Source organism: Acanthochromis polyacanthus, chromosome 4 (assembly GCF_021347895.1).
Source record: "Acanthochromis polyacanthus isolate Apoly-LR-REF ecotype Palm Island chromosome 4, KAUST_Apoly_ChrSc, whole genome shotgun sequence".
Taxonomy (NCBI): domain Eukaryota; kingdom Metazoa; phylum Chordata; class Actinopteri; family Pomacentridae; genus Acanthochromis; species Acanthochromis polyacanthus.
The window spans coordinates 819,319-836,441 of NC_067116.1; the positions used below are offsets into that span (position 1 = coordinate 819,319).

Below are 17,123 nucleotides of genomic sequence, written 5' to 3' on the forward strand. Positions count from 1 at the left end.
TGTGCGACAGGTCAGCCTTTTTTTACACTGGAATCGAGAAGGACTTAGGTCAGCTTAGTATGCGATTTCATCATGGAATCTGCCGGAGAAAAATTACAATCGAGCACAAAACCTAAACGAAAGTTACAGTCCTTTCATGAGGATTACTCTAAGGCATTTCCAGGAATTATTATTCGTTCAAGAAAAGGTGAAAATTACGCAAACTGCACTTTATGCCGACAAGATTTTTCGATTGGACACGGAGGAATCAGCGATGTGAAAGACCACGTGGGAACGAAAAACACAAGTCAAATGCCAATGCCTGTGACACCAGCAGCAAACTTTCTACGTTCTTCATCGCTCCATCAGATTCTTTGGAAGTCATCAATGCAGAAGTTTTATTCACGGAGGCAGTTATTGAACATGGAGCTCCAATCGCAATGGCCGATCACATGGGACAGTTGTTTAGAAGAATGTTTCCGGATTCGAAGATCGCTAAAAAATATGGATGTGGCCAAACGAAAACCTCGAACATTATTCAGTGTCTTGGCGCAGAATCATCGAAGAAAATCGCTGATGTAACTAGGAAAGCACTTGGGAGAGCGTAGACCTCCGCCAGGCCATCCTTCAATTGAGAGATAGCAGCCATCTCTCAATTGTACAGAGTCCTTCAAAAAAATCCTGGATCCAGATGGTGATCCGGATCACCTCCAAAATCTAATCGATTGTTACATTTGCTCTTCCGGACATCCTGTAAAAATTTGGTGAAAATCCGTCCATGACTTTTTGAGTTATGCTGTTTACAAACAAACTCTGATGATTACATGACCTCCGCTGGCGGAGGTAATAAAACAGAACCTTTCAGCATGTCGACTGACGGAAGTACGGACTATGATGATGTAAAACTCTACCCCATTTGTGTTCGCTATTTTGATAACGAACTTGGAAAAGTGTTGTCAGTGCTTCTTTCATTGAGAGAATGTAACACAGCATCCACGGGGGAAAATATTTTCAAAATTCTTGAGGAAGAAATGGACTCAAATGACATACCTTGGCAGAATTTAGTTTGTTTTGCAGCCGACAATGCCTCTGTGATGTTGGGATCTAAGAAAGGAGTTGCTTCGTTCATCAATGAAATATCTCCATCTACTTACATTGCAGGTATGTTTCTTTTTACGTGAATAATATTTAATTACCAGATTTGTAGGGAATAATATTGACTAGCGTTCTATTGATGACACTGTGCCAATGGGAAGTTGAAAGTAAAAAGAGTGGATTAATAAGTAAATTGTCCACATATTTTTAAAATTATTTGTAATAGTGTAACAAAAATAGCTTAATAATTTAATCTATTATTGATTGCATTCATGTACATAATTATTCTTTTTACTTTACAAAACATTAGATGAATATTTGGCAAATTTGACTTGTATTTTCATTTCAGATGGTCTATTTGTTGTGATAATTGAAGACATAATATAAACATTAATCATATAATTTACATAATATTTATAATAAATATAAAAGTCATGATAAAATTTGAAGACTAGAGTAATTGGTAGGCACTTTATTTTTCTTAACATTTATTTTTTTTCTTGATTTCTGTTTGTATGACAATGCAAAGATGATGCTTTATTTCACTTCATTTAAAGCATCAAGCGTGCGATGCTTTATCCTCTTTTAGGTAAAACAAAATATTTGATTAGAGTTACTAAAGAGACCTATTATAATCAATTTCTATCCTACATTGTTTTAACCATTTCAACAGATTTCATTTCAATTTCATTGATATTTCCATGGAAGAAAGAATACATTATCAACGAATACATCATTTTATTGGAAGTTGCTTTTGAGTATTATTTCCAGTTAACATATACTTAGGTCTATGAGACTAATAGTTTGTTATTTCACATAGATAAACGGGTTTTGTTTTGTATTTGCAGGTTGTTCCTGCCACCTGATACACTTGGCTGTGCAGAAAGGATCTAAGCAACTGCCTGTGAAGTTGGACGACTTGCTGGTCGATATCTTCTACTACCTGGAGAAGAGCAGCAAACGGAAGCAAGCTCTAAAAGCCTTTCAGGAGGAAGGAGGTTTGCCTCAAGTAAAGATCCTGAAACATGTTTCTACACGATGGTTTTCCTTGGAACACTGCTTGGAGAGACTCCTCCAACAGTGGGCAGCACTGTCCAAGTTCTTCAAGGCTGAGGTGGCAAGGGAAAAGAAAGACAAACCAAGCAGAGGAATTAAACAGTCACTTACTCAAGATGTCGAAGAGAAATCCCAAAAAGAAACAAAGAAAAGGAAGCTGAAGCATGACATTTGCAGTGACAAACCCCCTACTGCATGTGACATGAAGAAAACAAACATCCAAGCCAACTCCACGTCGAAAGAATTCAACTTGGCAAGTTATATGTTCAAGGAGAAGGAGTTGGGGGAGACGGTTAAGAAACAGAAGGAGGCCAAGGCAGCAGAAAAGAGCACACTGGACACGAATAGCAACAGCAAAGCAAGTATAATCGTTGCCAAGATGGACGATGCCAACAGCTTGTTATTTGCAAATTTCTTGATGGCAATATTACCAATTTTTAATGAGACAAACACCTTTCTACAGAAAGACGAACCCTGTATCCATCTTGTTCATCATGTGCTATGTGGTCAGTTCAGCAAGCTGGCCATGAGATTTGTGAAGCCACATGTCATCACAAGTGCATCTGACATCACGAAGATTGACTTCACTAACACAGAGAACCAGAAAGAGAATGAAGATCTCTTCGTTGGAGCAGACTGCAGGGACTACTTGGAACAACATGGGGAGAACTGTGACCTGCCTACATTCTTTTCCAGTGTGAGGAAGTTCTACAGCAGCACATGCAGCTATATGCTTGCTGCATTTCCATTTGGAGACCCTGTTCTGGTAAATGCCAGAATACTCGACATAGAGCACAGACAGCAGTGTAAGTTCAGCCAAGTGAGGTTCTTTGCTGAGAGGTACCCTCACTTCCTTACCAGGGACGACAAGAGAAGACTTGAGGAAGAATTTCTCTTGTATCAGTGTGATCCCCTCAGTCCTGCTGTCATCCAAGCAGACAGAGTTGACAAGGCTTGGCATGAACTCTCCAGACTGAAGGAGCCAGCTACAGGAAAGCCCAAGTATGAAGCACTTGTCAAGGTAGCTAAGTCTGTGTTGGTCATGTACCACAGCAATGCAGACTGTGAGCGCACATTCAGTCATGTTAACAAGAACAAAACTTAGTTCAGTACTAAAGTTCTGGGCAACTTGATGACAAGGAAAATGATGATGACAGCTTCAGGTAACAAGTGCCAGTGTGTCCCATTCAAAAGAACAACTGAAGAAAGCCAAGAGATGCACCATGGAAAATAATAATGCTTGAGAGTTGAGACTGGACTCATCCGATAAGAAGAGACTACTTCAGTTCATAGTAACTGGTCTAGTTGTGAAAAATGTGCTGACTCTACTGTTGATGTGTGCAGACTCTTTGTGAATGTTAGGCTTTGAAATGACAAGACTTATTTTACATACAGTGAGGTATTTTTGATAAGTCAATAATGTTGTTATTGGGTATAAGGATTCAAGTTATAACTTCCAAACATATCTTTTAATGAACAGAAGTAGGTAATATTTCCTAATGACTTTATGGTAAATGAAACATCAAAAAATTGTTTATTAGAATGAGAAATGTCATCACAATATTGAAAAATGTGATCTGGATGCCTGTGATATTTTGAGTTTAGTACCTGTCAAATTAAAGGAACATTCTGACAGGCTATATATTATTAAGTTTGTCCTTGATCTTTTCCATCAGCATTTATGAATTGACAGTTTAAGTAACATGGAAACATGATTCTTAGCCACATTCTAAGTTGATTTAATGCTAAAAATCATTTGGCATCGTGAACGTCCTGAACCCCCCACCAGGACTCTGTATGTTTCATAAAGATCGACCCACAAACTAAATAAATAAATACTAAATTACCTTAGGTGAGCACAGGCGTGTGTTGTACATGCGTAAGTTATGTAGTATTGATACCAAACTGCATGACCTAAATATGTAACGGGCCGAGTGAATTGTTGCAGGTAACGGACACAGCGTTCAGTAGTTGTCATGGTTACGGTGACGCCATGTCGGCCGCTACATCTCACAATGGAAAATCTTTAACAAATCCTTGGATCCAGACTATAAGCTGCATCAATGCCAAAATCTGATGAGGTGGTCCGAGTGTCATTTCTGACTTTCTCTGGAAATTTCATCCAAATCCCTTAGTCTGTTTTAGAAAAATGTTGCTGACAGACAGACAGACGTACACTGATCGTCACATAACTCCACTGCGTTCCTTGTCGGAGTAATAAATGACCAGTTCTATTGGCTGTACACCTTTGATTCCATTTCATCGTGAATCAAGCTGTTGTTAGCCTGTTAGCTGTGATTAGCCTGTCAGCTATGCTTCGCCTGTCAGCTATGCTTAGCCTGTTAGCTGTTATTAGCCTGTCAGCTATGCTTAGCCTATTAGCCTGTCAGCTATGCTTAGCCTGTTAGCTGTGATTAGCCTGTTAGCATGTTGGCCTGTCAGCTATGCTTAGCCTGTGAGCTGTGGTTAGCCTGTTAGCAGCTATTAGCCTGTCAGCTATGCTTAGCCTATTAGCCTGTCAGCTATGCTTAGCCTGTTAGCTGTGATTAGCCTGTTAGCATGTTGGCCTGTCAGCTATGCTTAGCCTGTGAGCTGTGATTAGCCTGTTAGCAGCTATTAGCCTGTCAGCTATGCTTAGCCTGTTAGCTGTGATTAGCCTGTCAGCTATGCTTAGCCTGTGAGCTGTGATTAGCCTGTTAGCAGCTATTAGCCTGTCAGCTATGCTTAGCCTGTGAGCTGTGATTAGCCTGTCAGATTTGGTAGCTCTAACAGGTGTGTCTCATCAGGACGCTGTCCTATGTTACCTGTCCACAGGTGTTACCTGTCCTCCCAGGATGCTGTCCACGGCGCTGAAGCAACCCCCAGCAGCCAGCTGGGCAGACTGGAAGCTCTGGTTGTTGATGTAGATGGAGTTGAACTCGTCCCCCAGTTTGTGCAGCTCTCTGGGCTTCATGGCCGCCGTGGCCTTCATCTGCTTGATGTGCTGCATGCTGAAAACACACAAACCATCTCTGTGAGGACCAGGACAGGTAAGATACAAACAACCCTGAGCACGTGCGTACCTGTGACACATGGACAGTTCCTCCTCTGTCGCCAAGCGGGCTGGTATCCGCCGGCAACGATCAACTAAGCCCAGCTGCTGATGTTTGGAGAAGATCTTAGAGATTCTCTGAGGCTGTTCAGGGTGATGTCTGCAACACATAATTACATCGCCATGGCGATATCAGAACATTAGAACCTGATCACATCACAGTGTTGACAGACTGGGGCCCCTCCTGGAGCGAGGATCGGGATTGGAGGAAACCAGTGTGAGTGACATGGCTGAACCCCATGTGGGGTCTCTGGGGGTGGGACTTGGGGGTCACTTGCTGTGCTGATTGGGCAGCGGCCAGGAGTAGGCACCTCGGCATGCTGCCCCCTGGTGGAGTAGACTAGATGTGGGGATGTGGAACATCTCCTCACCGGCAGGGAAGAAACCTCAGCTGGGGCAGGAAATGGACCAGTCCAAACTAGATTTACAGCGCCATGCAAAAGTGTTTGCCCCCTACAGAAATCTTCTATTTTTGCTTATTTGTCACACTTAACAGATCATCAAACAATATTTAATTCAATTCAATTCAATTCAATTCAATTTTATTTATATAGCGTCAATTACAGTCAAATCGTCTCAAGACGCTTTACAGAACCCATATGCCTGACCCCCAGAGCAAGCCCAAAGGCGACAGTGGCAAGGAAAAACACCCTTTTAACAGGGAAGAAACCTCGAGCAGAACCCGGCTCTAAATAGGGGGGACCCATCTGCCTGCTGGCCGGGCGGGTTGAGAAGGACAGAAGAGGGCAAGGGGGAGGGATGGGAGAAGAGGGAGGGGTGAGAAAGCAAGGAAAACACAACACACATTTGAATACATGCATGACAGGATATGTGACACAGACAAAGTATAAGCTAACATTGAAAACTGACTCATAGTTTACTCTTATGATGTACGGCTCTGACATTAAACATACTCCTTATATAGCTAGCAGTAAAATTCAAACAGTATGTAAGTTAGCATAACAGTATATTGAAGGCGATGCAGAGTTGACTCGTGGAAAAAGGGAATTGGAAGCAGAGGGCTGGTGGAAGGTCAGTAGCAGCATCCCACAGTGGACATGGTGGAGACTGGACCAGCTGGTGGAACATCGACCGCAGATCTGAAGCATCCAGCTCTGGGACCAGGGACACTCGGAGAAATAGCACAGGGGGAAACAGAGTGAATGTACTGCAATAACGGTATACATATTAAATGTAAAGGTAGATAGAGAAGGGCTCAGTGCGTCAAGAAAAGTCCCCCAGCAGCCTAGGCCTATAGCAGCATGACTAGGGGCAGAACGAAGGGACGTCCAAGAAGGAGTCAGCTGTACAATGAAGACACAAGCCGAACCTCTGTGGGTCACCCAGTCAGCCCCAACTATAAGATTTGTCAAAAAGGAACGCTTTAAGCCTGGTCTTAAAAATAGAGAGGGTGTCTGCCTCCCGAACCCAAACTGGGAGCAGGTTCCACAGGAGAGGCGCCTGATAACTGAAGGCTCTGCCTCCCATTCTACTTTTAGAAATTCTAGGAACAACAAGTAAGCCTGCAGTTTGAGAGCGAAGAGTTCTACTAGGATAATAAGGTACTATCAGATCTTTAAGATATGATGGAGATTGGTTATTAAGAGCTTTATATGTCAGAAGAAGGATTTTAAATTCTATTCTGGATTTAACAGGAAGCCAGTGAAGAGAAGCAAGTATAGGGGAAATATGATCTCTTTTGCTAACTCCTGTCAGTACTCTCGCAGCAGCGTTTTGGATCAACTGTAGATGTTTGAGAGAGCTATTTGGACAACCCGATAATAAGGAATTGCAATAGTCAAGCCTGGAAGTAACAAAAGCATGAACTAATTTTTCTGCATCACTCTGAGACAGAATGTTCCTGATTTTTACAATATTACGCAGGTGAAAAAAGGAAGTCCTACAGACTTGCTTTATGTGTGAGTTAAAGGACATGTCCTGGTCAAAAATAACTCCAAGATTCCTCACAGTAGTACTGGAGGCCAATGTGATGCCATCCAGAGTAACTATTTGCTTTGAAAGCGAGTTTCTAAGATGTTTGGGGCCAAATACAATGACTTCAGTTTTGTCTGAATTTAGCAGTAGGAAGTTAAAAGTCATCCAGGTTTTAATGTCCTTAAGACAATCTTGCAGTCTAGCTAACTGATCAGTTTCATCTGGCTTCATAGATAAATACAATTGTGTGTCATCTGCATAACAATGGAAGTTAATACAATGCTTCCTAATAATATTGCCTAAAGGAAGCATGTATAATGTGAAAAGTATCGGTCCTAAGACAGAACCCTGAGGAACTCCGTGATTAACTTTAGTCTGCTCAGAAGAGTTATTGTTGACATGCACAAACTGGAACCTATCTGATAAGTAGGATTTAAACCAATCCAGTGCTGTCCCTTTAATGCCAATTGAATATTCTAGACGCTGTAATAAAATTTTGTGGTCGATTGTGTCAAACGCTGCACTAAGATCTAACAAAACAAGTATAGAGACTAGTCCATTATCTGATGCTATGAGAAGGTCATTAGTAACTTTCACTAGAGCTGTTTCTGTGCTATGATGCACTCTGAAGCCTGACTGAAACATTTCAAACAAATTATTCCTTTGTAGGTGTTCACATAATTGATTTGCAACTGTTCTTTCCAGAATTTTAGAGAGAAATGGTAGGTTGGATATCGGTCTATAGTTAGCTAACACATCTGGATCTAAAGTGGGCTTTTTAAGCAAAGGTTTGATGACAGCAACCTTAAAAGCCTGTGGTACATAGCCTGTTACTAGAGAGAGATTAATCAGATCTAACATTGAAGAATTAATTAAAGGTAAAATCTCCTTGAAGAGTCTAGTTGGGATAGGATCTAAAAGACATGTTGATGGTTTGGATGTAGAAACTGTTGAAATTAGTTCAGAGAGACATATAGGAGTGAAGAATTCTAAAGATTCATCAGGTCTAACAGCCAATTCAAAAGCATCTGTGACATTTGTAGGAAGGGCCAGATTAATTTTATCTCTAATCATAACTATTTTCTGTGTAAAGAAGCTCATGAAGTCGTTACTGGTTAAAGCTAAAGGAATACAAGGTTCAACAGAGCTCTGACTCTTTGTCAGCCTGGCTACAGTGCTAAAGAGAAACCTAGGGTTGTTCTTGTTCTCATCTATTAAAGATGAATAATAAGTTGTCCTGGCATTATGAAGAGCTTTTTTATAGATTACTAGACTATTTTTCCAAGCCACATACACTACCTCTGAATTAGTGGAATACCACTTTCTTTCCAGCTTTCGGGATGCCTGCTTTAAAGTCCGCAGCTGGGAATTATACCAAGGAGCAAGTCTTCTCTGAGATATAACTTTCTTTTTTACAGGTGCAACACTATCAAGAGTTGTACGCAGTGAGGCTGAAGCATTATTAACATAATAATCCACTTCTGTGGGGGTAAAATAATAATATTTGCCTTCTGATTTATCAGTAAATGTTGCTGAAGTAAACAGTGAGGGTATTATTTCCTTAAATTTAGATACTGAATTGTCAGACAAACACCTACTGTAATGATATTTGTTCTCAGCTGCTAAACAATCCTTTACTTTAAATTGAAATGTTATCATAAAATGGTCAGAAAGAAGAGGGTTCTGGGGAAATACTGTTAACTCTTCAATTTCTAAGCCATAAGTCAGGACAAGGTCAAGAGTGTGATTAAAACTATGAGTTGGTTTATTTACATGTTGAGAAAACCCAATTGAGTCTAATAATGAATTAAAAGCTGTTGTAAGGCTGTCGCTGTCTACGTCAACATGAATGTTAAAGTCACCCACAATAATAACTTTGTCTGAACTGAGCACTAATTCAGATAAAAAGTCTGAGAATTGAGATAAAAACTCAGAATAAGGAGCAGGAGGACGATATATAACAACAAATAAAACTGGTTTCTGAGCTTTCAAATTTGGATGAGAGAGACTAAGAATGAGATTTTCAAATGAGCTGTAATCAGGTTTAGGCCTCTGGTTCAATTTTAAACTAGAATGGTAGATTGCTGCTACTCCTCCTCCTCGGCCTGTGATTCGAGGAATATGACAGTTAATATGACTAGGGGGAGTTGATTCGTTTAGGCTAACAAATTCTTCCTGCTGCAACCAGGTTTCAGTCAAACAGAACAAATCAATCTGGTGATCAGTTATCAACTCATTTACTAGCAGAGATTTAGACAAGAGAGATCTAATATTTAACAGACCACATTTAATTTTCCTGTCTCTTTGCTCTGTTGAAATAGAGGTATTAATTTTTATTAAATTTTTGTGGTTACTATTTCTTTTGTATATTTTTGATTTGATTAATTTATTGAATTTTGGTGGTCGGGGGACAGACACAGTCTCAATAAAATTAACTGAATTAACTGAATTACTGGAGGGTGACAGCTGTGAGGAAACTGCAGAGAGGTGTGTAAGACTACAGCTCTGCATCCTGGTCTTAACTCTGGGTTGTCATGCTTTAGGAGTACTAATAAAATCAGCCATATTCCTAGAAATGAGAGCTGCACCAGCCAAAGTGGGATGGATGCCGTCTCTCCTAATCAGACCAGGTTTTCCCCAAAAAGAGCTCCAATTATCAATAAAGCCCACGTCGTTTGATGGACACCACATAGACAACCAGCGGCGAAACGACGACATGCGGCTAAACATGTCATCGCTGGTCAGATCAGGCAAGGGTCCAGAGAAAACTACAGAGTCCGACATGGTTTTGGCGAAAGTACACACCGATGCCACGCTAATTTTGGTGACCTCCGATTGGCGTAACCGGGTGTCGTTACCGCCGACGTGAATAACAATCTTACTATATTTACGATTATCTTTAGCCAGCAGTTTCAAATTTGCTTCTATGTCGCCCGCTCTGGCCCCTGGGAGGCATTTAACTATGGTCGCTGGTGTCGCTAGCTTCACGTTTCTGACTATGGAGCTGCCAATGATCAGAGTTGGTTTCTCAGCGGGTGTGTCGCTGAGCGGGGAAAAACGATTAGAAACATGAAGCGGTTTGTGGTGAGCCGGGACAGCAGGCTTGAGTTTAGGACTGTTTTTCCTACGAACTGTCACCCATCCACCCGGCTGTTCGGGCGCTGCTAAGGGACGGCTAACAGATGCTACACAAGCTAAGCTATTGCGGTCCGCACCGGCTAAGGGGGCCTGGCTAGCTGCTAGCGGGTTATTTTCCATGGTGCGGAGCCGCGATTCCAATTCGGAGAGCCTCGCCTCCAGAACTACAAAAAGGCTGCACTTATTACATATATCGTTATCACTAAAGGAGGCAGAGGAATAACTAAACATGTGGCACACTGAGCAGGAGAAAGAGAGAGAGGGAGAGGGAGAGGAAGAAGCAGAAGCCATGCTAACACCACAACACAGTGCTGAAACAGGAACAGGAAATGACGCAATACGCTCACCGTAACGTCAGACGTCCAGGGAAGAGGGGAAGACAAAGACAACCCAAGAAAACACAAAACGCAGTTTTTAATGATGATTTAATTTATTGAAAGAAAAGTGATGTCCAGCCCACACTGCCCTATGCCAAAAAGTAATTGCCCCCCTAACTACCAATCCACAAAAAACATTTGTCAGCTGGGGTCAGTTTCTCCATCCACACCCACATATGATGACCAGGCTGGTTGGATCTAAATATCACTAGATAGAACCTGTCTTCATTGTGAAGCAGCTAAAGCAGGGGTGTTGAACTCCGTTCCTGGAGGGCCACTATCCTGCATGTTTTAGATGTTTCCCTCTTCCAACACACCTGATTCAAATCATCAGGCTCGTTATCAGGCTTCTGCTGAGCTTGATGATAAGCTGATCATTTGAATCAGGTGTGTTGGAAGAGGGAAACATCTAAAACATGCAGGATAGTGGCCCTCCAGGCACTGAGTTTGACACCCCTGAGCTAAAGGGTCTCAGAAAGCAGAACATGATGCCAAGTTCTACAGAGATTCAAGAACAGATGAGTAGTTGTTGACATCCATCAATCTGGAGGGCTATAAATCCACTGTTGAAGCTCTGCGTCTCCAGACACCCCAGGGAGAGATATTATCCACAAATGGAGAAACATGGAACTAGGCATGGGCCGGTTACCGGTTTTAAGGTATACCACAGTATGAAAAAGTCACGGTTTCAAAACCACTAAAATTTTCCGTCATACCGTTCCTGCGGTATGAGCTTTTTTTTTAATGTGACGTCTCATCAGGGAGAAAGTAGAGGTCCCTCACGCTGTGTGAAGCTGCAGCCTATAGCGCCCCTCCCCCCGCTCACCTGCGTTTGTTGTGAGTGACAAGCAGGCAGCTCTGCAGGCTGTGTGATGGCTGAAGGAGGCGAGCCCCCGGAACTTTTTCCGCCGTCCAAGCGGACTAAGTCGGCTGTTTGGGAATACTTCGGCTACCGTAAAAAGCCAGACGGCCACGGCTTGGAGGAAGAAGGTCGCCCGACGTGCAAAACATGCTTGAGGACAGTGGCAGCCCGAGGAGGCAATACATCGAATATGATAGCGCATCTACAGGAGCACCACCCATCGCTGTATGCTAAATTAAAGGTGCTGTCTTGAAATGAACGAGCGTATTAGCATCTGACATTAGTGAAATGAGCTTGTTACCGAGGCAGATATGGTAACTACCATATCTTATCTTTTCTTCATCTCTATCTTTTAGTAACTTTTTTTATATTTTAACTGAGGCAGATATGGTAACTAGCTTGCTAAGGATTTATCTTAGCATGCTAGTTACCATATCTGCCTTAGTAAAAAAAAAAAAGTTATCCACAACTTTTTTCTTTCATCAATCTTTATTGCTAAGATGGATAACAACAGCTAGTTTACTCTCTAACATTTTAGAGCTGCAATCATAATACCGTGAAACCGTGAAATTTTTGCCTAAGGTTATCATACCGTCAGAATCTCATACCGGCCCATGCCTACATGGAACAGTGGAGAACCTTCAAGGAGCAGGCCAACGACCAACATTTCTCCAAGAGCACCTCAATATCTAATCCAAGAGGTCACAAGACAACCCAGACAAACATCTAAAGATCTGCAGATCTCACTTAAGGTCTGTCTACACCAGGGGTGGGCAAACTTTTTGGCTCAGGGACCACATTGACTTTTGAAATTCGACAGACGGTCCAGACCAGCATCAGATGGTTGGAGACTGTGCAAACTAATATGAATTACATGTTAGAGACAATACTGATAAATTAAAGAATACCCACATTCAGTTTCAGTGGGAACTGTGCTGTTGGTCACCCGTTTTTACCAGTGCATCAAAGTCTGGTGTCAATTTGGTTGTGGCAATTCTCAGGATGGATCTGTGGTGTGCTTTGTTGATGTTCATCACACTAAACGTCTGCTCACACACGTAGGTAGATCCGAACAACACCAGCATCCTCTGTGCCATCTTCCAAATGTTTGGAAACTTGGCTTCACTAAATGAAGCGTAAAAGTCATTCAGTTTAAGGGAGCTGAACTTCTCCTTTAAGACCGAGTCACTTTGAAGATCGATCGGTTCCAACTGCAACTCCTGAGGTGCTGTTTCTGGGTCTTGTGATGAGGGACGTGATACCAGCTGAAGTGTCATGTCAATTTTTTCAAAATTTCATCATGTCGACTGGCCTTTGTCAGCGTCGCCAGATAGATAGATTAAACCTGTATTAGTCCCACAGTGGGGAAATTTACAGTTTACAGCAGCAAATAGAACATTTTGAATAAAAAAAAAAGAGTGGAGCACACAATGCACACAGTGCATATATATATAAATAAAATATTTGCTTCAGAAGAAAAAAAAAGCAGTATTTACAGCAAAATTTCTATGAAATTGCACAGCATCATTTGCATTTTTATTGCACAGTTTGTAAATGGGTGAACTGAACTACTGGGAGCTTGATTGTAAAGTGTGACTGCAGCAGGAAGGAAGGACCTGCGGTATCTCTGCTTTAGACACCGCGGATGAAGCAGTCTGCCACTGAAGGAGCTGCCCACTGATCTTACTGTTTCCTGCGGGGGGGGGGTCCTCCATGATAGACAACAGCTTTGTCATCATCCTCCTGTCTCCCACCACCTCCACAGGATCAAGGGGGCAGCCCAGGACAGAACTGGCTTTCTTTACCAGTTTGTTTAGTCTCCTCCTGTCTGCAGCCGTGATGCTGCTGCTCCAGCAGACCACTCCATACATGATGGCTGATGCCACCACAGAGTCATAAAAGGTCTTCAGAAGTGCTCCCTGCACCCTGAAGGACTTCAGTTTTCTGAGCAGTGGAGTCTGCTCTGACCTTTCTTGTAAAGTGCGCTGGTGTTAGTAGTCCAGTCCAGGTTCTTGTTTAAGTGAACACCCAGGTACCTGTAGGAGTCCACAATCTCAATGTCCGTTCTCTGGATGTTCACTGGTGTAGGAGAAGTGTGTCTGTTCCTGCTAAAGTCCACCACCAGTTCCTTGGTTTTCACCGCATTGATCTGGAGGCTGTTCATCAGGAACCAGTCCACAAAGTCCCGGTAAAGTTCTCTGTACTCCTACTCATCTCTGTCATTGATGAGGCCGACGATGGCAGAGTCGTCAGAGAACTTCTGAAGGTGGCAGTTTGTGGTGTGATGGGAGAAGTCTGCAGTGTAGAGGATGAAAAGAAAGGGGGCAAGGACAGTCCCCTGTGGGCCCCCATACTGCAGACCACAGTGTGGGGCAAGGACAGTCCCCTGTGGGCCCCCATACTGCAGACCACAGTGTCGGACAAACAGTCCCCTGTGGGCCCCCATACTGCAGACCACAGTGTCGGACAAACAGTCCCCTGTGGGCCCCCATACTGCAGACCACAGTGTCGGACAAACAGTCCACGATTCTCACAGTGCTCTTCGTCTTCTCCAGGTGAGAGAGGCATCTGTGTGCAGGAGGTAGATCACTGCATCATCAACCCCGATGCCGGGCTGGTAGGCAAACTGCAGCGGGTCCAATGATGAGCTCACCAGGGGTCGCAGATGACAAAGGACCAACCTCTCCAGGGTCTTCATCAGGTGGGATGTTAGTGCCACCGGCCTGTAGTGGTTGAGGTCCTTGGGGTGCGATATCTTCGGCACCGGTACCACGCAGGATGTCTTCCACAGCTGAGGTACTCTCCCCAGCTTCAGGCTCAGGTTGAAAATATGTTCCACAATCCTGCTCAGCTGATCTGTGCAGGAATTGAGGCGCCTGGAGCTGATGCCATCTGGACCCGTAGTCTTCCTGATCTTCAGTCTGCTCAGTTCTCTCTGTGCAGATCTCATCTCCTCCTTGTCTTCTGACCTAAAAGTCCTCCGTTTGTTCTTTAGGAGAGCCTTTATATCAGGAGTAATCCAGGGTTTGCTGTTGGCAAAACAGCGTACAGTCCTGGTGGGCACAGTGTAATCCACACAGAAGTTCATGTAGTCTGTGATGCAGTGAGTGAGTTTGTCGATGTCCTCCCCATGATCCTCACAGAACACTTCCCACATAGTCGTGTCTAAACAGTCCCTGAGAGCCTCCTCAGCTTCCTCAGACCATCTCTTGACCATGCGGGTGACAGCTGGCTGTCTGTGTATCAGAGGTTTGTACACAGGAAGGAGGTGAACCAGGTTATGGTCAGATTTACCAAGTGGTGGAAGAGGAGATGATGTGTATGCCTCCTCGGTGTTGGCATAGAAAAGGTCCAGTATTTTATTGTCTCTGGTGTGGCAGGTGATATATTGTGTGAAGATGGATAGTGTGGACGACGGAGAGGCATGCTTAAAGTCCCCAGTAATAAGGAAGAGGGTCTGTGGGTGCTGTGTCTGCAGCTTGCTTGTTACTGAGTGTAGCAGATCACAAGCAGCATTAGCGTTAGCAGAGGGAGGAACGCATGCAGCTATCGCAATAACATGCGAGAATTCCCTCGGCAGGTAGTATGGTCTCATGCTAACAGCTAACAGTTCAATGTCCTTGCTGCAAAGTTTTTCCTTAATAGTGATGTGTCCAGGGTTACACCATCTATCATTAACAAACACAGTCAGTCCCCCTCCTTTCCTCTTACCGCTCTCCTTCGTCCTGTCTGCCTGCAGCAGCTGAAAGCCGTCCAACACAGCATTAGAGTCCGCTGTTACCTCCGTTAGCCAGGTCTCAGTGAATAGCATGATGCTGCACTGCGGGTATTCCCGCTGGTGTCGTGTCAGCGCCGTAAGTTCATCCATCTTGTTGCAGATGGATCTTACGTTCCCGGTGATGACTGAGGGGAGGACGGGTTTGTACCGTCTCCTCCTGTTTCGGCGTTCTGCCCCTGCACGGCTTCCCCTTCTCCTCCTCTTAAGCTCGCGGGGGACATCAGGCTTCTCACTGGTTAGCCTCGCAGTGCTATGGAGGGCTAACAGCTGGTCTCAAGAGTAAACAACGGGGTCACCGCTGCGCGCTGGGTCTGCTATCACAGATGCGGACAGTAGATACAAAAACAGAAGAAAAATCCAAGCAAACTGCGCTAATTCCATGTCCATTATTGACACTGATTACTAGTGCAACTTCCAAAAAAGAAAAAAACACAAGAGAAAGCAAGAGGAAAAGAAAGTAAACAGAAAAAGATTACTTGACGAGGGAGAGCTGCTGTAACTAGCTGCCACTAGAGCGGCGCCATTTTGGAAGATCAGTGTAGGGAAATCAGCGAAGGATTTTTTTTACTTTTGTCTTGAGAATAAAGTCAGTTTGGCTTTGAAGGTTGTCACATTTGTGTACATTTTGTGCACAAATTGATCTTTCCCTTGCAGCTTCACATTCAGCTCATTCATGTGCGTCAGTATGTCCACGGCAAAAGCTAAATCACAGCCAATCTCTGTGGCACAGCTCAGGAAAATCATCGGTTTACCCGGTTAACTCCAAAAATGAGCTATTCTCGCCTTTGAACTCCCACACTCGCTGACATACTTTCCCCAAACTTAACCAGCAGACATGAGAGTGGTAAAGCAAGTCCTGGTGATCAGCATCAGTTTCTTCAAGAAACTTAATGAACTGACGATGCTGAAGCCCTCTGGCTCCTATAAAGTTAACGAGTTTCATGACTGGCTTCACGACATAATCAAGATGCAAAACAGACTTACAGAGCGCTTCTTGATGGATTATGCAGTGTAGGAAAATCACATCAAGCTCAGGGTTTTCCTCCTTCACCGTGGTGACATTGGCGAGTTTCCACCGCAGCAGCTTCATCCTCTGGATGACCCCAGACACCCTGTCCTACAGTCCTCTCCTCATGTTTTCCCCTTCATGGATTCTATGGTCACATATCCCTCCATTGTCTCAAAATGTTCATTAATCCCTCTAATAAAAATTAAAAGCTGAGCAGTGTCTTTTATGTCATTACTTTCGTCCAGTGCTAATGAATGTAGCTTGAAGGACTCCGCTTTCTCGTTCAGTGAGCTGGCTAAGTCTTCTGCGATTAGTTCAACATGGCGAGTAACTGTCCTGTGTGATAAACTAATTTTTTCAAATTTTTTTTTGCTCTCTGGACACAGGAGACCTGCTGTCTCTACCATGCATTCTTTCAAAAACTCCTCTTCAGAGAAAGGCTTGCTAGCCTTTGCTATTTTGAATGCTAGCAAATAACTGGCATTCGTGCTTGACTCTTGAATAATATTTTGCAGAAAAAAACGTATTTTGCCGAGTCTGTAAACTGGCTGCCAGTCTCTGAGCCGTAGCTGTCCATTCTTGCGCTTACTGGTTGCTAGCGTAGTTAGCATGCTTCGTGGAAAAGTGCTGGCTGATATTGTATTCTTTAAAAACCGCAATGGTTCCATTGCAAATAAGACATACAGCCTTTGAACGGCCTTAAGTGAAAACATATTTAATAGTCTGCTCCTTCTGAAACACTCAACACTCACTGTCGACTTTTCTTTTCTTTGATCCACTCATTATTATGGCAGGAATCAATG

At 43.3% G+C, this 17,123-nt stretch overlaps 1 protein-coding gene across 18 annotated transcripts in view; it reads right to left on the reverse strand.

Annotated features, from left to right (window-relative positions):
- Nucleotides 1–17,123, reverse strand: part of LOC110972592 (histone deacetylase 6-like) — a 57,701-nt gene that overhangs the window by 25,795 nt on the left and 14,783 nt on the right. For all 18 annotated transcript variants that reach the window (XM_051946873.1, XM_051946864.1, XM_051946851.1 and 15 more), the window contains 2 exons: nt 5,193–5,321; nt 4,952–5,120 (listed from right to left, as the gene is read on the reverse strand). In XM_051946873.1, the coding sequence (XP_051802833.1) occupies nt 4,952–5,120; nt 5,193–5,321 (298 nt within the window). The remainder of the gene's footprint in view (nt 1–4,951; nt 5,121–5,192; nt 5,322–17,123) is intronic.